The following is a 24,857-nucleotide window of genomic DNA, read 5'->3' as shown; positions in this document are numbered from 1 at the left end:
GACTCCGAGGCCATCCAGAGTTCATTCTTGTTCACTGTCTGTGTTCACCATTGTTCATGTTTTTTTTTACGTTTTCATTTTGGATCCATTTGGATCCATTCTGAATAAACAAACAACGCAGTTTACTTGCTTCATCCTTGTTGCATTATTCATTAAGATAATTCTAAACAGACTTCTTTAGTTCAAACAACTCAGAATTGTAGCTGAGAACGTCAGTTATAACAGCCCACGTATTTACAAAATGTCGGGTTTAATAATTACAGTTAACGTGTCGGTCTGGGCCGGGCTCGGACACCACCTGCACCGGGTCGAGCTGGATTTTTTGGGCCCGATCGAAACTCTAGTCAGAGAGCATCCAGTTTACTGATGACAATCATGTAATTATGTAATTTAGAGGGAAAAACGTAACTTTGTCACTTTCCAGGATGTTTGGTGGGTCAGTATCTCAATCACTGCACATTATAACAGCATCCATATGATTATAAACTGTCAGCGGGTTCAGACTGACAGGAGACACCGGAGGGAACACTGAACCCCGGCTGGCTGCCATCGGTCCCTTTCTTAGTGCCAGACTGAACTCTGTGTCTTGAGTTGTCGTTAACGTTCAGCCACCAGCTGCATCTTCTTAATAATGCTGCGCAGGTGGGGACTGAGGAAGTGACGTCACCTGCGACCTGATGCAGCACCTGAGCTGAGACTCAGGAAACACAAATATTGCAAAATAATAATAATAATGAGACGAAATAACGTTATTACATTTCGTCTCGTCTCGTTTTGGTCAACGAAACTGAAGAGATACTTTAGCAAAGTTTTTATTTTGTAAACCACATTTAGTCCCGTTTTTATTCGTCAACAACATTGGATTATATATGTGATTATAGTTTTCGTCACATGACCACCATTTATGTTGCGTCTCGTCTCGTTTTCGTCACGTGATAAAGGTTCGTTGACGACGATATTTGTGGATGGTGGTGGACTGCATGGAAACCCACCAAACCTTCATGTATTTTCACCTGTGATGGATTATCATGCTCATCTTTCAGAATAGTGACATATCAGATCACCTGACTGAGTTGATTTACTGTAGAAATGTCTTGAGTTGTGTCCATTATTATAGAAGAAAATTCTGCTTCATGGATTTCTTTCACTATTTCATCTTGAACGTTTTGTGCCATGATAGAGATCATTTCATTTAGAAATTTCTGGGCCTCAGTATTTCGTTTTACTTTTACTAGTAATGAACCTCTGTCATACAGAGTCACACCGGCCAAGAAGTTCTATAACGGACAAAAAGTTTCCGTTGTTTATTTCTCTTATTCTCCTATTTCTTTTATTATCTCTTACGATCTGCATGGAAAGCACACTCACTGGATGCAAGTGTCAAGATAATGCCAACAATTCTTGTCAATACCTCTGAACAAAAGATGACTTCATTTTTATATTCGGAGGAAATTTTCTCATCGATTGTAAGATTTTGCTGCCACATATCGTTCGTTACACAAGCTGCCATGTGAGAACGGGCATGTTGGTGTTCTCTGACGTGTCTGATAGTCCTTGTCAGTCATTACTTCCTGTTGTCCAGGACAAATTATGACACTGATTTCCTCTCACCAAAAAGTCAACAGGGCTCACAACAGACACGATCCATTTTTGGGGAGTAACACAACCATGTGCCTGGTATCTTTGTACCTTTCTCTGATATTCTGTTGTAATACTTAGTGGAAAAACACCTCTCTTTGTATCTCTATGATACAGACCTTCAAATCTGCATGGTCCGTGCCTCAAAATACACTTTTACTTTAGCCCTGTCACTGGGGCAAGACATGTTTTAAGAGCTTATTCTGGGTTAATTTGAGATGCAGAGCTATCTGAGGCTCTCAGTGCTGCTGTCTGAAGGTTTTTCTGGCTGGTTGGTTGCAGATAGAGGCACTCTGGACTCTCCCTCAACTGATACTGAAGCAAGGAGATGCTCTCCCTGACTGGATGTTCAAGCTGCAAGGCTTTCTGGTCTCCCCTGTCCTGGTGCTGCAGCTGCGAGGTGCACAGTGGACTCCTCATCTGACGGTAACACTGGGGTGCCTCCCTCATCTATAATGTGCCCTGTCTGTTGATCACTGTCTTTACAATCAGGCTGCCCTGTTTCATCCCCGTCAACCTCGCCGTTCCTTTTTACATCTTCCTGGCCACCTGTGTGTCGCTGTGTTGCTATAACATTTCAGAAAAAAGTTGTTAACTAACATGCCGGTTAATATTTTTGATTACAGCTTGTACTATTATTTATGAAACCTATCCTGTATTGATGACTCTAGTGTGGCAGGCAGTATGTCTGTAGGCTATAGCCCTTTTGTACCTAATTATGAAGACAAATTATCCGTAGATCAGGCTACATGAAAGCTATAACCTTATATTATTCTGATTATGAAAAAAATCTCAGCATAACTAACTAACTTCACACAATTAGGCTGATTATCTTGCTAACACTGTCTAGTAAACACTGTCAGCTATATGAGACTATTCACCCGTCACACTGCCTCCTTCACATCTGACAGGATTTACCGCTCCAAATATAGTTAGTATTTTCAGAAGATTGGCAGTAAATTCCTCAAATTTTTGTTTATTGTGCCATTTTTGGGCACTGTTTGATTGTTTCATTTTCAAAGTGTCTCTGACCATGGTGCTGTGCTGTCACTGATTTGAATTTCCTGCCTAACGCGTCAGTTGGACCAAAAGTCTCTGACATATCAAAGAAAACTATGGACCAGTAAAGTTATTATTTCAAATATTTGTTGTAGTTTTATGCTCAAAATACAGACAATGTCATGACATGAACCCTGCAAAAAAAAAAAAACACGGTTGTTTTACAGGCGGGGCCCATATGGGATGTGGGGCCTCCCGCCTCACGGGGGCTGCAGGGGTTTATTTTACAGCCCAGGGCCACAGATTATATTTTTATTTATAGTTCACTGTTGGATGTGTGCACTTTCACTTGTACTAAAAGTTAATTTAGCTGAACAAAATCTTTAACATGTCGTTACTGATATGGAATCTGTACTGTATTTACTGTTTGTTTCTGTGAATACACAGTATTGTTTGTGCAATGTTGAGCAATTTGACTGCACTAGTAATAAATAAATAAATACTGCTGATGTTTTTTTGACTGATATGTAGTCCCCTTTATAATTAATGGTAAAGCAAGTGTATCCGTCCATGTTGCAAGATATTTGAAGGTAAACTGACTTCTTCTTCTGAATTTGAGGTTCAGTATTTTCTGATCAGACATCTGACACAGAGGGTCTATTGTAATTATAATATCATAACACAGCAGTGACGTGGTGGAAATTAGATTTAATATTTATGTTTTGATAATCCTCTGCAATCAGTGTGGAGTGTGAAGTAGTCTGGATGGGCGGTTCATCAAGAAGCAAAACCAGAGGCCAAGAAATCAAACAGGCACAATTTGAACAGGCAATAAACTAGTCTGAAGAAAGAGGTGTAACTTTAGTGTTTCTGCCAAAAGCCCTCCTGGTTGCTGACCTTCATCGCTTCTTCTCATCTTCCTCTCTTCACTTGTAACTCTTGGCTTAGTGCTATGTTGCATTTTCTCCTTAACTGAACTGAACAACTGGAGGGGGAGTAAACGAAGCAGACCTTCCGACACTGAACCATCTACAGAGTCTCACCACTGACTCTCTGTGGCTGCAGCAGGACTCTTCATACCTGAGAGTGTCCAGTCTCCAGCCTGGATCCTCCAGTCGAGCAGACAGCTGCTTCACTCCTGAGTCTCCTGGATGATTGTAGCTCAGGTCCAGCTCTCTCAGATGGGAGGGGTTGGAGTCCAGAGCTGAGACCAGAGAAGTACAGCCTTCCTCTGTGATCAGACAGCCTGACAGCCTTCAGACACACAAAACAACACAAATCACACATCAGCTGAGGGTCCTGATGACTCAGCACACATCTTTGTTTATGGGTTTAACGTTTATTATATTCATCATCTTAGTTTTAACTAACTTACTAATCAGCACTAAACACAGTATAACTGAAGCTGATGGAAATCCCATTAGATTTGTAAATATTTGTCATGAACTGACATAATGTACAGATAAAATGATGAACTGATGATGGAGCGAGAAGTAAGAGGATCAACAAAGTAATTACAGTTCATCCTGAGGGGAGCATGAATGTCTGAACCAAACCTCATGACAATCAGGACTCAAGTACAGAATAAACTGACAGAACTACATTTTATATAAAATGCATTCATGCCTCCATCAGGATGAAATGTAATTATTTCGGTGATCCTCTGACATATGATATATATATATATTTTTTAACTTTCTTCTTAACCTGTCTGGTTTAGACCTGCTCCAATTGTACAGTTACATGAAATAATGAAATAAAATAATGAATCCTGACCTGAGAGTTTCAAGGACACAGTGTGGACTCTTCAGTTCAGCAGAAAGTAGCTTCACTCCTGAATCCTGCAGGTTGTTGTTACTCAGGTCCAGCTCTCTCAGACTAGAGAACTGGGAGCTGAGAACTGAGGACAGAGCTTCACAGCTTCTCTCTGAGAGGTTACAGCCACTCAGTCTGGATAAAGAATAATGAGCAGAATAAGAAAATGATATTTCTATTTGGGTCAATAACAGCACATTTACTACATTTTGAAGAAACTTCTCCACACTTACAGAGCTTTGTTGGAGGCTTTGACCACTGGCAGCAGGCTCAGAAGAGCCGCATCTGAAGCAGAGTATTTCTTCAGGTCAAACACATCCAGATCTTCTTCTGATGACAGTAAGATGAAGCCCAGAGCTGACCACTGAGCAGGAGACAGTTTATCTGTGGAGAGACGTCCTGATCTCAGGGACTGTTGGATCTCCTCCTCTAGAGAACCATCATTCAGTTCATTCAGACAGTGAAACAGATTGATGCTTCTCTCTGCCGACAGAGTCTCCTCAAACTTCTTCTTGATGTACTTGACTGTTTCCTGATTTGTCTGTGAGATACTTCCTGTCTGTGTCTGCAGACCTCGCAGGAGAGTCTGATTGGTCTGCAGTGAAAGACCCAGGAGGAAGCGGAGGAACAAGTCCAGGTGTCCATTTGGACTTAGCAAGGCCTGGTCCACAGCACTCTGGTATAGGTATGTCTCTGTAGACTGATGGTAGGTTGGTTGTTCTTCTGCCAGCAGATTGACACCAGAGTTGATGAAGGTCAGATGGACATGAAGAGCAGCCAGAAACTCCTGAACACTCAGATGGATGAAGCAGAACACCTTGTCCTGGTACAGTCCTCTCTCCTCTTTAAAGATCTGTGTGAACACTCCTGAGTACACTGAGGCTGCTCTGATATCGATGCCACACTCTGTCAGGTCTGATTCATAGAAGATCAGGTTTCCTTTCTGCAGCTGATCAAAAGCCAGTTTTCCCAGAGACTCAATCATCTTCCTGCTCTCTGGAGTCCAGTGTGGATCTGTCTCAGCTCCTCCATCATACTTGATGCTCTTCACTTTGGCCTGAACCACCAGGAAGTGGATGTACATCTCAGTCAGGGTCTTGGGCAGCTCTCCTCCCTCTCTGGTCTTCAACACATCCTCCAGAACTGTAGCAGTGATCCAGCAGAAGACTGGGATGTGGCACATGATGTGGAGGCTTCGTGATGTCTTGATGTGGGAGATGATTCTGCTGGCCTGCTTCTTGTCTCTGAATCTCTTCCTGAAGTACTCCTCCTTCTGTGGGTCAGTGAACCCTCTGACCTCTGTCACCATGTCAACACACCCAGGAGGGATCTGATTGGCTGCTGCAGGTCGTGTGGTTATCCAGAGGCGAGCAGAGGGAAGCAGTTTCCCCCTGATGAGGTTTGTCAGCAGCACATCCACTGAGGTGGACTCTGTAACATCAGTCAGGATCTCAGTGTTGTGGAAGTCCAGAGGAAGTCGACACTCATCCAGACCGTCAAAGATGAAAACAACCTGGAACTCTTCAAACCTCCAGATTTCTTTGGTTTCAGTGAAGAAGTGATGAACAAGTTCCACCAAGCTGAACTTTTTCTCTCTCAGCACATTCAGCTCTCTGAAAGTGAATGGAAATGTGAACTGTATGTCCTGGTTGGCTTTGTCTTCAGCCCAGTCCAGAGTGAACTTCTGTGTTAAGACTGTTTTCCCGATGCCAGCAACTCCCTGTGTCATCACTGTTCTGATTGGTTCGTCTCTTCCAAGTGAGGCTTTAAAGATGTCTTCTCGTCTGACTGTTGTTTCTGGTCTGTGTGGTCTCCTGGATGCTGTTTCAATCTGTCTGACCTCATGTTCATCATTGACCTCTGCAGTCCCTCCCTCTGTGATGTAGAGCTCTGTGTAGATCTGATTCAGAGGGGTTGGGTTTCCTGCTTTAGCGATCCCCTCAAACACACACTGGAACTTCTTCTGAAGGTTAGATTTGAGGTGAAGTTGGCACATGGCAGGAGATTCTGAAGGTAAAAGTTACACCATTGAGCATTCTCTCAAAGAAATATAAAAGAAAAAGAAAACAACAAAAGGCATGAAGTAGATAAATGTCCATAATGAAGATAAATATGAGTAATATACACAAGCTTAACTTAATTTCTTCAAGGAGTTGCCTGTTTAGCCAACAGAAACTTTGCAAACCTGACTGACAGCTTGACTGACTACGGGATAGTGAGTCCCTTTGTAATGGTGAGTTATCACTGAAGACAAGGTCAGTGCAAAGCCACACAATTTTGTGTGTTTACGTGAGCTGAAATATTCAACTTTTAGCAAAAAATGTGTTTGTCTCAGGGTTTTGCATGGGGAGGGCCAGGTAAGTGAAGTTGGGCAGCTGTTGCTCAGCTGCTCAAGGCTGGACCACTCTGGAAAACTTTTAGGATTAAAAAGTGGACTTATCTTTACTCCTGTTCATCAACTTGACTGCAGCAGTGATCCACAGAGGTGCCACAACTTGTCAGGTGTTTGTTTTGTAATGCTGACTGCTGACTCAAGGGTTAAATAAAACATTTAGATAAGATAAAAGTATTAAAAGATTAAAATGCTTTGCCAAATGTTGTGTAGGGAGGGGCAGAGCCGCAGCTCAGACCAAGCCTCTGAATAGTTGAGTGTGGCCAGACCTTCTGGAGGAAGAAGCAACCAGGGTCACATGAGATTCTGCTCTGATCAGGAGCTGTTTACCGAGAAGAGTTCAAGGATTACTTTTTAACTTTTGTGATCAAAGCATGATTTATGCTTCTGTGTGAAATTGATGCCACACCTACAGTGAAGCAACTGCATAAGTGCATGTCCTGTGCCATAGCCTGATGTGTACCTCCCCAGAAAAGTATTAGTAGATTATTAATATATTTGATCTACTCTGACTTGCCCTGTACTGGCTGCACCCAAAAGAGAAGCACTGCTGTGCACGGGGTATCTCCCATTTGTCTTTTGGACACCAGCGCACATGTTTAAAAACTCACACCACACATCCAAACATCTTTGTGGACCAAGTACGCCCCGTCATGGCGACAGCACTGACCAATGGCAGCGGCCCCCCTCAGGACAATGAGCCCTGACACACCACAAAAACTGCTCAGGAACGGCTCCAGGGACAGGACAGAGAACCAAAGGAGTTGAGTGGTCCTCCAAATTCCCCAGATGCCAAGCTGTTTAAGTAGGTATTAAGTAGGTAGTTTTGATGTTATGGCTGATTATGTAAAGAATCTTCACAAAATATTGAATAGCAGTTATAGACTTACATTTCTACTGATTCTACTGTCAATTAATAGTTTCTCAGGAAGACCCTACATATTATATCTCTAATCCATGTTCTATCGCATTTGATTGGAAACAGAAGAAACAAAAAAGGGCAAAGGGCAGATGGTCCACAGTCTTTCATTTATGTGTCAAATTAATCTAAGAAATCCTCTTACTGCTCTGCAGACAGTCAGCCAGCTCCTCCTGCTTCATTCTCCTCAGGAAGTCAAGTGTGATCTTCAGAAATGCCTCTCTGCTGCTCCTCCTCTGCTCTTCATCCTCACCGTCCAACACCTCCTCATCCTCCCTCTGACTCTCTGAGCATTCTGGGTAATCTGAACTCAGAACCTTCTGGACCTTCTTCAGCTCGTTCTTCACAAAAGTGACAATGTTCTCCTCCAGCAGCTGAAACAGAATATTATGTGAATGACAACATTTAACATCAGATCCATGTTGGACAGATTCACCACTGGTCTGTAAAGTGCAGCATGGAGATTATTGTGAACAGACTGGATGTAAAAGTAGTTGTTGTTCATGTACAGACCATAAATATGGAGTCCAGGTGTGTCTGATGCTGCTGGACAGACGGACCTCTGGGAACCTCTGAGCTCTCCTGGTCGACTCTGTGGAGGAATCATGAAGAATCAGTCACATTGTGTCTGTCCACTCAGAGACAAACACTGGTGTTAATGTGGTTTAGTAGTCGATGACTTGCAGCCATCAGCCAACATTCATCGGCTGAACACTTCTCCATGTTCTTCAAGCTTTTCTACTTACGGTAAGTATTAAAATAATTCAATACAGTCACATCCAACGGGCAGAAAACAAACATCTCAGCCAGCAGATTTCTTGTACCAGTGTCCTCTGATCTAGAGATCTCAGTTTTTTTGGATGTATTGAGAATAATTTTCTTGTGTTTGGTCTGAACATGGCATTATACTCATGCAGCCATCAGACAACGGCAAGAAAATGAGTGAAGAAGATGTGAGCGAAAAAAACATGAATCAATAAGATTCTGAAAAAAACAAGTTTAAACAAATGAATTGGTCACATTTTATTTTTATCAACAGCTCACTTCTTTACAGCAGAAATGTTTTCTTCTTTAAAATTAATGAGACGTTGCTTTGACTCATCATTCAATTCACTTTTTATTCTTCAGACACAGAAGCTGTGGCTGTTTTTGTACAAAATAACTCAAATAGGACATTTCAGACTTTAAAAATTTGGGAACACTTGATATTTATCAGTCAGACAATTCAAGCTTCATATTATCACCCACGGAACTTATCAGTGTACTTTCACACAGACAAGACTGTGGACTTGGTCCTGCATCACTTCCATCTAAGAAGAGAGTTTCAGGGCCTGTGTGCACAGGAGGGACCAGTGATGTTTCAGTGAACATATGGTGGTCAGTGTTGTTTGGGGACAGACTAGAACAAATGTGAACCTGTCCTTTAACACTAATCCTGTTCTAACCTCCATCTTCACTCTATGACCACATTAACATTATCAGATGGTCAGATTAGATTTAATGTCAACCAGAATCTGCAGCAACATCATGAGGAGCAAATATGAACATTTTAGATCAGACTGTCCAAAATGTTTTAATGCTCATAACAACTTACTTTTTGTCAGCTAAACGCTGTCGTTTAAAATCAATATAAAAATCCTTTGACCGGTCACTCCTGAAGGAAACACAGCTGGGTTCAGGCTCAGCTTCAGGCTCAGCTTCAGGCTCAGCAGCGGCTGGTCTCCTGTTGGACAGAGAAGAAGACCACAAGGGACAGAAATTAATGTTTTATTATTTAGACACAGAAGCTGTCGGAGAAACGAGCAGCTGTCAACAAGAAGAGGATCAACACAGCAGAGTTCAACATAATGTGGATGCTGTTGCTATAATGTGAATTATGTAATCAGGTGTCACTATTGTAATAAGCACCAGATGTTTTTAGTAGGAACTCACCTTTGTGCAGCAGGTGTTTCTACCCCGAACGTAAACAGTTTTTGACCTCTGTTGCTGAATCAGCTTGTTGCTGCGTTTAAGTTATTATCATGGTGTTTGCAAAGAAGAAATACAGTATTTTGTTTGAACATCATAAAGAACATAAATGGACCAAGTGTTCAAGAAAGAAACATTGTCTCGAAACATAAATCAGTCTGTAACTAAGTAATCAGCACATCAATTAAGTGTAACAGAAAATGTGTGAGTGGGGCGACTTTACTGCAGATCCAGAGTCTTTGTGGGATAGAAGACATGAGAACTGCTTACTTTCTGTCTGATGATCGACGACCCATTGACCGGTCACTCTTGAAGGACACACAGCTGGGCTCAGGTTCAGGTCCTGGTCCAGGTCCAGTGGTTTTAGAGGGAGGGCCTCCCTCCTCTCTGTCCTCACACTGATTCATGCTGCTCATCTCACACACACTTTCATCTGGAGAGGAAACACAAATCATTCATCTGCACATCAACTGAAATCAGCCTTTGGCTCAGAAACACTCTTGAAGGACAAAATGTCTGAAAGTCGACTTCCTCTTCTAACATTTAAACTCACAGCACATTATTCCACAACTCACTGACTCTATTAATACATATTTCACTAAATGGCTGCTGCAGGACATCAAACCAAAACTAAATCATGTCATCAAATCCATCCTCAAATTAATTTGTTTTGTTAGAGGTAAAAAGAGAAACAGGTAAAATACAAAGTCTCTTGAGATCTGGCAACACTGGGTACATCAGCCAGCAGCAGCAGGGAGAGGAGGAGGGAGAGGAAGCCCCCAGACTCCCTTGAGAAATCCCTCCATTTAGTGAGTTGTTAAGTTCAGAGAACCTTTATAAACTGTGTGAAACGCTGTCGATGACAAATTCCTATTGAGTCGGGCCTTCTTGTAAATTCGGCCTATGTTACAGCCTCGTTTTATGGGGTGCTGCAGCCCCCTCAGCAACTCCAGTTCCCGCATCCGGGCAAACAGCTGCTCTGCAGCCGCGTTTAGTGCGTCAGACAGCGGGAGAGCGGCGGCTCGTCTCGGCCTCCTCCACAGGCTGATTCAGGCAGGAGAAGCTGCCTTCAGTCAGCAGTAAGTGGAGCTACACAGTGACAACCACTCTGTGTTCAAACACTGACCAACTAACTCCACTTCTACTCTCATTTCACCTGCTACACTCCGCAAGTATCGACACAAAATGGCGGATATTCTTAACAGCAGCTGTTTCTCCTCCGTCGTCTCGAGTTTAAACTTAAACGAGTTCGTCGAGAAATAAACAACCGAGCTTCAGTTTTTGTTCTGTTTCCGTTGTAACAGTGAAAAGTAGAGTTTGTGTTAGCGAGTCCAACATGTCAGATTCATTACATTACCTTCAGCTGGAGGTTCAGACGGAGAAAACTATCTACGACACATTTGAGAGAGAAAGTGAAAGTAAACTGTGAGGAGGAAACAGCCAGAGAGGCGAGTTCAGACTGGGAGTCTTCCTGTTAGACTGAGGGCGCTGCAGCACGACCCACAACCAGCTAACACATGCCGAATTTACAAGAAGGTCCAAATAATGAAGAATCAGTCACAAACAGCGTTTCAAGAGGTTATAAAGTGTCTCCTGACTCAAAAACTCTCTAAACGGAGAGATTTCATAAGGCAGTCTGGTGGTTGTCTCTCCCTCTTCACGTTAGTGTGATTGTAATATGTTGGTATTTGTGTTTGAGCTGCCCAGGGATTGAACCCACAACCTCAGACCTGCTGACCAGACCTCTATCAGCCTGAGCTACTGGATCTGACTGATGCTCTTTGTTTCTGTCACATTTCACTCTTTTGAACCTCAAAACATGACTCAAGACTTAAACCCACAACCTCAAAACTTGCAGCCCTGGTTTCACCTGCTGAGCTCACAGGAAGCAACAAGCAAAGAGTCTCTCGCAGGTTTTCACTCCTTCTTCTGAGCAGCAGCTTCAGAAAGAGTCCGGAGCTTTTATTGGACACATCTCTTTTCTGAGCGCTGTCAAGTTTTCATTTATCAGTGCTGGACCTCAAAAGTCACTGAGATCAAACTGTGAGCTGTAGAGTGTCCACCTGAGCTGCTGATCAGAGACCAGCCTTCAACACTCAGGCAGGGTTTGAACCCACAACCTGCAGACTTCACTGCATCACTTTATCTTCCTGAGCTAATGAGCTGGAGATAAACTTCTGATTCTGACACCATTTCACTCTTTGTTCTGGACATCAGGTTTAAAAATCACCTCACCTACTCGGGGATTGAACCCACAACCTCAGACCTGCTGACCAGACCTCTATCAGCCTGAGCTCCTGGATCTGACTGAAGCTCTTTGTTTCTGTCACATTTCACTCTTTTGAACGTCGACCCTCAAATTTCAATCAAGAATCGAACCCACGACCTCAAAACTTGCAGCCCTGGTTTCTCCTGCTGAGCTAACAGGAGAACGAGGAGAAAGAGTTTCTCAGAGGTTTTCACTCCTTCTTCTGAGCAGCAACTTTATAAAGAGTCAGGATTCAAACCCACAACCTCCAGACCAGCTCATCAGAGACCTGAAGGTCCTGCTCTGAGTTTTTGACTATTTCATCTGAAAATGTGTCTTCAAAACTCAGACTGACTGCAGGACTGAACTCACAGGGTCAGAACTTCCTGACAGTCGTCCAGTACACTGAGCTACCTGCTGCAGGTGTGTCACACTCAACTTTAGTGTGTGTGTTGTGTTGTGCTTTATGTCCTCAATTTTTTTTTTTTTTTTTTTGCTGTACTTTGGACAATGTTGCGCAGCATTAAATGGTTAAATAGAAACATTTGCCTTGACCTGATTTTCATTATTGTCACACTTTGTTTACAACTATGTTTACCAGATCCAATGAACATGATCCAGTCAAACACAATCACAGTTTCTCTTTAATATTTCGATGCAATGTAAGAACAAAAATAACCTGTTTTGGTGATAAGTGACCCAAAGTGACCCAATATCCAGAGACCAAAGTGCTGTTGGCTCAGTTGGTAGAGCAGGTGTACCGTGTACAGAGTCTTTGTCCTCGCTGCAGTGGACCCGGGTTCGACTCCAGGCCTGGGACCCTCTGCTGCGTCACCGCCTCTGTTTCCTGTAACATCTTCAATTAATCTATTAACAAAGCAACATAAAGGCCAAACAAATACTTTACATAAAAAGCCAAACCTGCAGTTACTGAGACTTTCCTCAGATTAAAACGCTTTGTGTGAAAACAACCTGCTCTGCTGCATTTACACTCTAACAACACGCTGCTTGCGTGTCAATGGTCGTTTTGTCAATAAAGCTCGTTTGAATCGAGTCAAGTCCGTTTGCCCAATCAGAGGTAGAGACGTCACACTTCCGGTCTGTCTCGTATGGCCCCAGTCAGCCAGCAGCTCTCTGTTTGTCCACCGACATGCTGACGGTCGGACGCTTCGTGTGAGCAGCAGATAAATAAAGTAAGTGCTTCATTCATCTGTTCCATGTTTTCACCGGCTGTCTGGATACTTCGCATGTCGCTCCAGCGACAGTAACCGAGCTAACACTGCTGTCCGTGTGGCTAACTAACAGCTAGCTGCCATTAGCTTGTTAGCTCCGCTGTGTTGTGCCGTGAACAAACCGTTTCAGTGAAGAATGATGGCACTCGAAGTGAAATGAAGCGTTTACGTGAACATTTGGACTCACATAATGTTAAATTGAGGGTCAAGAACGCTTCAAATCAGGGTATTTGACGAGCGTTTTCCATGCTAGCTTAGCAACGCTAGCTAATGAGCACTGATTGAAAGTAACTGAGTGCAGCTGTGCAGCAAGTCTGCATTTAATCAGGTACAAATTAAACTCGTTTGTGTCTAAATCTCAAACAGCCAGTGACGAAATAAACCAGGTTTGATTTCCTCAGGTTCGTTCTTAGGTCCCATATTCTGCTACTTTATAGTTCCACTCTGCTTGTACATTTGATTTAAACACACATAAGTAGGCGAGAGTTGGACTGAAAGTTTATAATTGAGACAGTTGAGTCAAGCAGCTCTTTGTGTGAACTAGTTTTCCTGCTGCTTTATGTCTGAACATGTAACACTTGTGTTAAACTTGTCGTGTTCTGCTTTCAGATTCCCTCTATGGCTTCTGGAGCGGGTCCGAGAGCGACGGGCACAGCCGGCAGCCGCTTCCAGCACCGGGAGCGGGTCGCTTCACACGACCAGATGAGGTCCGTTCTTTTTGCTGTTCCAGTCTCATCCCTCAGAGGGAAGTGAGACTGAGAGAAACATCAGATCCACCTGCAGCCAACACTTTTAGTCACTGTCAGTTTGTCTGCAGATGCTCATTTTGGCGACTTTTTAGAAGTGCAGTGTTTGTGCTTAGCTTTAGCATCCAGTGCTAGTACCTGTCTGATAACATGAAATAAACACACCATGTTTGATTCAGTTGTTTTTATTGAGCCACAATGTTGAATGTGCAGTTTGATCTTTTGTCTGATGCATTTCATGGAAATGTGAGATAAAAATTAGTTTTTTATTTGATCCAAAAATATTGTAGCATTTAAGAGTTGATGTTAATTGTTTAATGACAAAGTGAAATAAAGGTCACAGCTGACAAAGAACATGCAGTCAAATGAAGTTTACTGTTGTCTGCAGTGAAAACAACTCATGAATACAGAATTGGAGACAAACACAGGAAACAAATTCAGACTTGTAGTGAATTTATTGAAATATGTTACAAGTACCAAATAACTTCCATACACATTAAACACATTAACATTCAAACATGCTTGAAAAATGTAGAATGTGTAGAAGAAAACACAGCAGCCTTTCACAATAAAATGTAGTTCAGCTGTTTGAACTCCTCGTCTTCTACAGGAACTGAGACCAAGATGGAAAAAGTCTGTTTTCTTTGTTCACTTTCAATATGTCAACTATTAATGCATTTCAAAGTAGAACAGTGTTGTACTTGGAAATGCATTAATAGTTGACATATTGAAAGTTACTTTAAAATCATTCTAACAAAGAAAACAGACTTTTTCCATCTTGGTCTCAGTTCCTGTAGAAGACGAGGAGTTCAAACAGCTGAACTACATTTTATTGTGAAAGGCTGCTGTGTTTTCTTCTACACATTCTACATTTTTCAAGCATGTTTGAATGTTAATGTGTTTAATGTGTATGAAGTTATTTGGTGTAAAAGACATAACGGTGAGTTCCCTCTCAGGATCTGACGCACCTGGAAGAAGAAGAAACAAAGTTAAAGTCGACTGTTAGCAACAAGAATCTGACAGATAACAAAGTTAGTTCCTCATCACAGGATGGTTTTCAAACGCCTCGTCTGTTCTCACCTGCTACCTTTTCACCAGCGAGTCCTTCAGGCCTCGTCAGCTGGACGGCAGCTGGTTTTAAAGTTCCTGGTCCCGGGGTCGGCCCCTCTTCTCATGGTGCAGGGCTGCGTTTCCTCTGAACGTCTGAAACAAATCAAATGCAGACAGAATCAGACAGAAACACTACAGGCTGTAGAAAGTGACACGAGCCAGCTGAGCCTGGTGTCCCACGTACCTGCTGATGGTTATCGCTGTGCAGCTGCTCGCCTGGCAGATCTACTACAGCAAGAAGCTGCTGGACCAGAGGTTCACCTGCACACAGGACCAGAAGAAGAAATCAGCTCATCTCAGCTTCTGTGAGGACAAAGAGGAGCGACTCCCAAAACTGTTGTGCTCCTCTGTCACCTGTTTCTACATTTCTGTTAGAATTGTCCTGGACTGCTGCCGTCCGTCTGTACATGAATCCTCTCGGCCTTTTCATCATTCACACGCTGGAACATGGAAGCTGCTGGTATGGAAACATTAATACATTTAAATCAGACTGGATGGTCCGTCAGCCGGTTCTGAAGTCATTTAGCACTCAGCCTGTTGTGGAGTAAAAACTCTCCCTATACGGTGAGGCAGTATTATTGTGGAATAAAGCTCACGTGCAGTCAAACGTGGTTTACAACTAGAGTCGACTGTCCAGGTGACGTCTGCTGTGAACAGCAACTCATGAATATATAATGTGGAGCAAACTGTTGGAGGGGCAGATAAACTAACCCACCACAGATGATCTGTTAGAGTCAAAAGTTCAGGACTTCAGGTTCTGTTCACTTATTTTATTGAAGGTTGAGCGTGATGATTTGGAAACGGTTCATTAGGTTTCCTGTAAAAGAAAAAACAGAAATAATTAGTAACAAACTCAAACTTGTTACTTTACAAAGGAAATTCATGACTGTAAATTCTACTCTGATTTAACCAACGTGCTCTTTAGCAACACTGGAAGTGCATCAGAAGCGACAGTCGACCATAATGATCATTAAATAGAGACCCAGTGGACCAACAGCCCAACAGATGTGATCCACAAGCCAACAGCAGCTCCCAGAATGTGTCCAAACCTAAAGTAGCATCACGTCCACCAACACCAAGTCATGACATCACTCACCTGAGCAGGTACGCACGCCACACTGAGGAACCAAAGACTGACTGTGTGGCAGCAGCTCAGCTTTATAGGCTGCAGGCGGCTTGATTGGCTGCTGCAGCGGCCGGCCCCCGGAACGTTCCATTTCTGTGGGGGAGTCTGATTCTCTCTGAACAACTGGAGTTCCAACGCCTCAATTCACTGATTCAAACAATCAGTCAGTCAAAGCTTTATTGTCATGCAGTTTCTCCAGGATCAACAAGACAAACACAAACACACAGTCAGAGCTGAATGCTGCTGTCCACCTGTCTGATCAGCAGCTCAGGTGGACACTCTACAGCTCACAGTTTGATCTCAGGACGCTCGCTGGCTTTTGAAGTCCAGCGCTTAGAAATGAAACCTTGAAAGCGCTCAGAGAAGAGACGTGTCCAGTAAAAGTGTGTGAAGAGCCGGACTCTTTCTGAAGCTGCTGCTCAGAAGAAGGAGTGGAAACCTCTGAGAGACTCTTTGCTTGTTGCTTCCTGTGAGCTCAGCAGGTGAAACCAGGGCTGGAGGGGGTCGAGTCCCCTCCCGAGGTTCCTCACAGGTGGAAGCAGGGGGTTATGGGACAATTGTCCACATTGTTTGCTTGCTGATTCTGAGAGAAAATGGACAGATGTTGGACTTGGAGCAGAGTCTCCTGCCACCTGAACAATGCTGTGACCCTGGACCGCACGCTACAAACATTTTTATACATGTGAATGTCGTAATGCTTCATCGTTTATCCTGAAATGGTTTTATTCAAAAACACATGTTGCAACAGGAGCAAACATGCTGGCAGTCTGGAACAGGATCAGCTCCCTGGACAACCTGGACTCAGGAAACACACCTGCAGCCAATCACACAGAGGGTCACTGAAACAGAAACATGTATGAGGGTCGTAACAAACCCCCCGTTAAAACTACTGACAACAACTCAGCAGGAAGACCAGGAATCTCAGGATTACCAGCAAAAATAACAAAGGCTCAATAATAAAGTGGCAAAGTGCTGAAAACGCCCGACAGCTTTGTGGTCAGGGACGACTACAGGAACTGGGAGGAGCCGCCCTGAAACTCTGACTTCCAATCAGCTCCCTGGACAACCTGAAGTCCCTCACACACACCTGCAGCCAATCACACAGAGGCTTGTTGGAACACAGACCAACAATAGAAAAAGTGAATAAATGCACCTTCATTCATTCTTCAGATGACTGAGATGTGAACACTGTGACCTGCACAAGTTCAGAGCTTCTCCAGCAGAGCCCCAATATAACTCAGTGGGATGAACTCTTAGAAGTCTACACTTTGTTTTCAAAGCTTTTCAGAGCGGTGTGCCGTTTAGCTCAGTTGGTAGAGCAGGCGGCTCATGTACAGAGGCTGCGGGTTCGAGTCCCGGCATGGCTCCTCCTGTCTGTCAGACCAAAGGTTGAATTTTCCACGTCTGCGTCTCTTCACAGAGTCAAATAGAACAAATCCAACATCCTGATGTCTCCGACTGCCAGCCAGATACTGAACCCACCGTACTACAGGGTCCACTTCACATTTGGACCTCTTCTCTGGACGCTGCTGACTTTCAGCTTTTTAATCGGACTATTATAATAATTGAAGCCAAAGAAGACTCGAACCCGCAACCTCCGGACTACTAACCAGGCTTCTATCACACTGAGCTAACAGATCTGACTGACGCTCTTTGTTTCTGTCACATTTCACTGTTTCCACCCACGACCTGAAAACCTGCAGCCCTGGTTTCACCTGCTGAGCTCACAGGAGGACGAGAGCAAAGAGTGCAGTGTGTGTGTGCAGCCACCAGAGGGCGCTCTGCCCCTGCAGATATGTGTTGGGTCTGTTGGTGCTCTGCAGAGAGACAGCATGGAGCAGGAGGAGCTGCCCAAACCAACGAAGAAGAAGCTGGAGGAGGAGGAGGACACACTGGGATGTGTTTTGGTTTTTTTTCAATGAAAGTTTTTATTTAACATTTACAAAAAGTACATTCAGACAGAACAGGCACTGAGTGACAGACATATAAAAAGGATTTTTAAAAATCTTAATATAGAAATAATAGTTGTAATTGAAATAAAATAAATTATTGTACACAAGGCATTTCTTATTTGGGGTAAGTGAAAATGACTTTAGGTATAATATTGTGCGCTCACTTTTCTTATTTTGCAACAGTTTCAAGGAATCAACATAAAAAATAAACTCATTTGTGAAGACATTAAAGTTTGGGAGGGACTTGGAAAATTTACTCGTGTGGATGTGGAATTTACCGAATTGATTTGTCATTATATTCGAATTTTGTAATAATATCTTTGGGTCTGTTTAGTTTTATTGTAGATAAACTTCTCCATGTCCCTCCAAAATATAGATGACAATGAGCAAATACAAAACAAATGCAAAATTATCTCTGACTCACACTGGAATGTGTTCAGATGTGTGTGTGTGTTAAACTGCATCAAGGAGAAAAATATTGGTGTGTTTTTCTGGGATCTTGTGAGAAAGTGAAGTATTGAATATCAGTATTGAGATGAATTAAAGGAAGATGTCAATCAAAGTGGAGAATTAGTAGAAATGGCGGCTTGGTTTGTAATGAAAGGAGCGAGAGGCGGCTCAGACCCGGTGTCAACATCTGTCACCTCCTGCTGAACACCAACATCACTCGGACACACAGGAAAACATTCTTCATGTAGAACAGCTGCTGAATTATCAACAAGGGCCAAATAATGCAGAATGAGTCAGAGACAGAGTTTCACACAGTTTATAAAGTGGCTCCAACTCAACAACTCACTGAACTGACACATTTGTTAAGGGAGTCTGGGGACTTTCTCCACGGGGACAAAGTCGCCTATATTGTTCCTGTTTAGTGTCTTTGTAACACGTCACATGTTCAGATCAATAACATGTTTCTTCTTTCATAAATGGAGTGTAAATGGTGAAATCAGTGTAAACAGTGTGTTCAAACAGCTGATCAATGTTGGCAGGTAAGACTTTAGCACTTTAGACACAGAAGCAGACAGGCTGGTACAGACATGCTGCCACAAACTGACACTTTTTACAAGGAGACAAACAACTTCAGCTGAAACATTTAATGCTGAATTTACAACAAGGACACAATGATTCAGAATCTGTCAGAGACACAGTTTCATAATGTTTATTAAGTCTCGCCTCATGAAACAACTCTTAAAACAGGTGATTTGTTAATGGAGTCTGGTGATGTTGTGTCACTGGTTCAATAACATTTAAAGAACCACATTTGTCTGGAAGTGAAAGTAGAAAGTAGCAGAAAATGAACAAAAACTCAAATAAAAGAAAAGAGTAAATGTAATTAGTTACATTCCATCACTGGGTCTGAGTTCAGGGAATATAAGTCAGTGTGTGTGTGTGTGTGTGTGTGTGTGTGTGTGCGTGTGTGTCAAACAACATCTTCTGGATTCATGAGAGTGAACAAACAAGATGATGATGAAGAAACACACAGACGAATTAACAAATTAACACACACACACACACACACACACACACACACACACACACACACACACACACACACACACCTCAGCTCCTCCGGCTGTAATTGGCAACAATGAAAATTACACACAGGCTAATTAGCAGCTCCTTGGCACAGACAAGGTGTGTGTGTGCGTGTATGTGTGTGTGTGCGTGTGTGTTTACACTCCATGCTAACGAGCCGGCCTGCCCTGCCAAGCGGTTGACCCACTTCCCAAAGGAGGTCCCCAAGGACTCCACCCCCCAACACACACACAGCCACACACACACACACACACACACACACACACACACACACACACACACACACACACACACATTAATCTTCAGCTGATCTTCTGTGTTTGTCAGTCGAGCTGCTTCCTGTGAATTCCTGTTGAACAAGTTTACATTCACTCACAGTTACTTCCTAAAGTAATCGATTACTTGTTGGTCTTCAGATGTCGTGTTTTGTCTGAGTGTTTAAACGTTCACATTCATTTTACAACAGAAACACTGAGGACTTTAACTTCTCACTGTGCAGTAAGTCCTGATGTCACAGTGATGTCACAGTGATGTCACAGTGATGTCACAGTGTGACGGCTGTAGAATAATGACATCATCCTCTGACAGAGTGTTCCAGTATAAACCTCACTGACACTCAGTCTGACACCAGGCTGGATTTCTCCTGCTAGACGAACGTTGAAACAAACCAAACCAGGAAGTGGGCTTCGTTCTCCCCGGTCACCGTCCACAGCTGTCAGAGGAGCAACCGGAATAAGTGTAACAGAAGAAGAAGAAGCTGCTGATGGAGGAGGAGGTGAAGAGGGAGAGTGATGGAAACAGAGGTCAAACAGGAGTGAAGGGACAGGCTGGTGGAGAGAGATGTGTTAGTTAATATTTTGTCTTTATGGCTCATAATTGCATCTTTTTATCTGACTTTAGATCTTGTATTTAAAACTGTTCATCTGATAATTTCGACTTTTAAAATCAAACTTTCTATGTTTTTCTCATATTTTCTTCCCTTTGTTTACATCTGCTTCCCCATGAGATCGTACGTCCACTTACTCGTTAACACTAAACGTGTCTTGTATCCAAATTGCGTCACATTCATCACAACACCTTCCTTCAGTGACAAACCTGCCAAGTGTGCAGCTGGAGCTCCGTGTTTGTGTCCTTGTCGGTTCCGTCTGTCTCTGTCCAGGTGGGTTCACACAGCGGAATAAACTCCGTCACCTTTTCTGCTCGTCCTCGTCCTTAATCGAATTATTCACAAAGTGTCCGGGCCACCGCCTTCCTCGCACAAGGAAGAAGCCCCCGAGCAGGAAGACGGCGCGCTGAGGTTTGTTGCTCCAGTTGTGGTCCCTGAGGAGAGGGAGAGACACACACACACACACACACACACACACACACACACACACACACACACACACAGCTCCCAGCGCCTTTGTTTCCTGCTGAATCTTGTTTAAATGTTATGTACATACATATATGCATGAACGTATATGTGTATGTATCTGTGTCATATTCAGCACACACACTTATCATCCCGTCAGCTGGTTACAGATTCAGAGTTCAGCTCCAGGACGTTTTTTAAAAGTGGAATAGTTTTAAAGTCACGACGGTTCAGCTGCAGCTAAAGAGACGGCGGCTCGACTCCCTGAACGTACAGACATGAGCTGAAACAACCAGAGAAACTGCAAGAAACTGACCCCTGCAACGACTCTGGGTTAGCTTAGCTTAGCTTAGCTTAGCATACAGACTGAAAACACGAGGAAACACAGCAAGTGAATGAAATGTCAGTATATGATCTGTGTTTCCTACCATGTAAAGACGGTGACGGTGACCTTTTCCTTGTGGTGAAAGATAACCAGACCTCGTCCCAGGTGAGCACCCCTCAGACCAGGTGCATGCTAACACCTTTAGCTTAGCAACTGTAGTGAATACGAAGGCTTCAGCTTCAAAATTACTGTTTCTCTGGTTTTTAGATTATATAATTTTGAGGTCCATCGCAAATACACAACAAAGTCTCTCCTCACATGTGCAGAACTCCCTTTAGAAACATCATGTTTTAAGTTTTCTTCAGTCTCACAGTGATCCAGTGATAGTTGTCTGTACATCCATGAGTTCACTGCTAACAGGAAGCACTAACAGCTAATTCTGCAAAGTTTTAATGGCGTTCTGGTTGTTTCTCTGTTTTAAATCAAGTCTCCAGCTAGTTCAGTTGTTGGGCAGAATGCTGCTTCTGACTTCGTCAGGCTTTATATCATCAGAAGGGAGGAGAGGGTGACTGAGACTTCATAGTTGGGTGAACTGTTCCTTTAACTCATCTACATACAGTGTGGTTGTAAGTCCATTTTTTAAAAAGTATGTGCATTAATATGTGGATTATACATTCACACTGTCCTCCTGGGTGACTCCCCTGCCGCTGATCAGCCTGTGAGCTCTTGTTTGGCTGCCGTCCTCTCTGGCCTGTGGGGTTTGCTGTGTTAACGCTGCCGCCCTCAGCGTCGTCTGACAGCCTTATTAACAAAGCAAAGGTCCACCGGAGGTCCCGAATCCTCACAGGACTCTCCCACTCGTTTACTGTCAACACAGCGTCTCTGTGGAGGCATCCTGTTAAATATTCCCTCCTCGTCACAGCTCACAAACACGCAGCCATAAAGAGGAAACCTGCTGTAAATGTCCTCCATTGTGTGCCGGGGCTGCCGTCGGGTTTCTCCTCCTTTACTGTAAATGTAAGCGGCGGCAGATAGATTGATTGGGAGTGTCGTAACCATGACACGCCGCGGCCTTCAGTTCAGGGACGATTCCTCCCGCTGCATCATAAACAGACTGAAGACGGCAGGAGGTCCCAGAGTCCGTCTGAGGTTCCAGGGGTTCATTCAGACGAGCTGATGAAGAGACGATTCACAGATCGGATCAGATCTGTTGTTTTATTAAACATTCATCACTTCTCGTTTCATCTGTAGGATGGTTTGAGATGAAGCTGTGGACGAGGCGTTCAGGCTGCAGGTCAGGTAAATGTTTGTTGGGAGGACTGAAGCAGCTATGTGAGTAATGAGCCGGCTTCTGTTTTCAGAGAAGGCCATAAACTCACTGGCCGTCAGCTGAAGAACCGGGCCCTCCTCTGCTCACCGGGTCTGTGATTAGCCCCCAGGTGCCCCGCTGGAGCCGTGACCTCCGCCGGCCGGGCCGCCAATCAGCCGAGGCTCGGCGGGCTGTAATTGAAGGGGACAACAGCTGCATTTTAATGGCACCTTCACCTGTTTTCAGCAGGACTTGCTCAACAGAGCAGTTCCACCTTAAGTCGAGGTATTTAAGACGGACTGCTGGATCCTCAGTCCCAGTCAGACCAGTGAAACTGCTGGTTTTCATATGATCTCTATGTAAACTTGGCTCATCTGAGCTTTTACACTCTTCTAATTTCCTTGAAACCCAGAACAACACAGGCAGAGTTCTTCAGACATAAACTCACTGTGTCCTCTTTCAGTATGAAGTTATTTATCTCATAAGAAGAAGTGAAAGTTCACACAGATTAAGATCAGCTAGCTCACGTTCAGTTCTTCAGTCAGGTGAGCTGCTCTGAGATGTGAAGTTCAGCTCTGGAGAAGAAGGAACATCCTGAGCAGGCAGTCGGGAGGGAGGAAGTTTACTGGGGGACTGCAGCCAGTGACGGGATGCTAACGAGCTAACGAGCTCCCTGCGTCGCAGTGATTACTCAATATGAGACAACAACCTCCTTTATTTTATAACCACTAGTCTGATTTACTTCACAGTGTTGTTAAGTCTCACAGGAGTTAAAGCAAAAATATGAGCACATTCGACAAAAAACACTGAACACTTTTTATCTGGTATTGTTTGTTATTAATTTCTTAAAATATATAAATACAGCTGGTGAGGAGATAAGGACTGAATTTTAGTTTGTTAGCTTGTCGTTTCTCTCGTATATCGAGCCGGCTGACCTGCTGAGATGAAGCTGATCTCCGTGATGAGGACGAGGGTCTGACTCCTGCAGCTTCACCTGTCACCTGAGGCTGGAGGAGGAGGAGGAGGAGGAGGAGGAGGAGGAAGAGGAGGAGGAGGGGGAGGAGGAAGAGGAGGAGGAGGAGGGGGAGGAGGAGGAAGAGGAGGAGGAGGAAGAGGAGGAGGAGGGGGAGGAGGAAGAGGAGGATGAGGGGGAGGAGGAGGAAGAGGAGGAGGAGGAAGAGGAGGAGGAGGACTCATCTGACCCCGGCTGACCCTGGAGGACAGCAGCAGCATTAGCACATTTACTGAGACAATAAACCCGACTGACAATAATCAGGACTCAGTGTTTTACATTAAAACATCCTCGACCTCATTTTGACTGTTTTCTTTTACTGTGGCATCGTTAACGTCCGTTAGAACTCAGCTGAACATTAACAATCTGATGTTGTACAAATAAATATGATTATATCATTTCAGGATATCGTGTTTTTACCTACAGAACATCGACACTGTGTGTTTGTATTCACATCATTACTGCTCTCAGCTCCTGAATGAGCATCAGATCGTTTAACATCAAAATACGGTTCAAAACTATGAGCTCAGTGTAGTTAAAGTATCAGTAATTAAAGGACACATGTATTCTCAGCTTCATGTAGTAAAATAATCAGTTTTCAGCCTCTGGACTTTAATAAAAAATTGAATATTTTTACTTATTTACTAAATTTTAGAGTGAAATGTTGAGTGGTAGAGTTGAAGTATATTACCATTAATTATATGAGTCTGAAATGGGCCAGTTGTGCATAATTAGTATTTTCATTTAGTGATTTAAATGTTTCCGGACGTCTCGACTCGAGCTGGACTTTGAATGTCGGACTCTTACTGGTAACGAAGTATTTCTACTGCGACGTGTGTACTTCTACTCCAGTGACAGATGGAAGAACCTCATCGTGGTAATTGTACGTGTTCGATATCAGTGTGGTGATTTTCAGCAAGAGACTCATCACACACACACACACACACACACACACACACACACACACACACACACACACACACACACACACAGGGAAACACCTCCATTCTGGATCAATTAGCGTTCTGGGGGAACAGAGGACAATTAGCCAGCTGGCTTTTATGAAACAAAGCAATTAATGTTATGCTAATAAGTCAGATTCTGAGCAATTCCAGATCATTTGCTAATCATTCGCTAATTACTTTGACGACTCTTTAGTGCATCAGATGATGAGTGATT

General features: G+C 43.5%; 1 protein-coding gene and 3 long non-coding RNA genes across 10 annotated transcripts; 1 reads left to right on the top strand and 3 right to left on the bottom strand.

Moving 5' to 3' along the window:
- Positions 1 to 6,465: 6,465 nt before the first annotated feature.
- Positions 6,466 to 10,345, bottom strand: LOC119015273. Its single transcript, XM_037091122.1, has 4 exons — positions 10,002 to 10,345; positions 9,358 to 9,486; positions 8,277 to 8,355; positions 6,466 to 8,137 (listed from the first exon to the last, which is right to left on the bottom strand). Exons 1-4 carry the CDS (start codon positions 10,184 to 10,186, stop codon positions 7,892 to 7,894), a joined length of 639 nt encoding a protein of 212 aa, XP_036947017.1. The 5' UTR covers positions 10,187 to 10,345; the 3' UTR covers positions 6,466 to 7,891.
- A 2,673-nt stretch (positions 10,346 to 13,018) lies between these two features.
- On the top strand, positions 13,019 to 14,226 carry LOC119015303. Its single transcript, XR_005073265.1, has 2 exons — positions 13,019 to 13,172; positions 13,821 to 14,226. It is a non-coding gene; the product is annotated as an uncharacterized LOC119015303 (long non-coding RNA).
- A 539-nt stretch (positions 14,227 to 14,765) lies between these two features.
- Positions 14,766 to 16,209, bottom strand: LOC119015295. 6 transcript variants are annotated; one of them, XR_005073240.1, is made up of 6 exons: positions 16,164 to 16,209; positions 15,783 to 15,884; positions 15,422 to 15,524; positions 15,252 to 15,328; positions 15,038 to 15,160; positions 14,766 to 14,925 (listed from the first exon to the last, which is right to left on the bottom strand). It is a non-coding gene; the product is annotated as an uncharacterized LOC119015295 (long non-coding RNA). The 6 variants fall into 6 exon arrangements; XR_005073239.1 differs by having other exon boundaries at positions 15,779 to 15,884; positions 16,164 to 16,203; XR_005073242.1 differs by having other exon boundaries at positions 15,422 to 15,521; positions 16,164 to 16,202.
- A 3,079-nt stretch (positions 16,210 to 19,288) lies between these two features.
- On the bottom strand, positions 19,289 to 23,723 carry LOC119015327. 2 transcript variants are annotated; one of them, XR_005073298.1, is made up of 2 exons: positions 20,777 to 23,723; positions 19,289 to 20,508 (listed from the first exon to the last, which is right to left on the bottom strand). It is a non-coding gene; the product is annotated as an uncharacterized LOC119015327 (long non-coding RNA). The 2 variants fall into 2 exon arrangements; XR_005073299.1 differs by having other exon boundaries at positions 19,289 to 20,441.
- Positions 23,724 to 24,857: the final 1,134 nt, after the last annotated feature.

The sequence above is a fragment of the Acanthopagrus latus genome, chromosome 24, assembly GCF_904848185.1.
Source record: "Acanthopagrus latus isolate v.2019 chromosome 24, fAcaLat1.1, whole genome shotgun sequence".
Classification (NCBI taxonomy): Eukaryota; Metazoa; Chordata; class Actinopteri; order Spariformes; family Sparidae; genus Acanthopagrus; species Acanthopagrus latus.
Note: the sequence above shows the minus strand (reverse complement) of the source record. Positions and strands in the feature narration are given on the sequence as shown.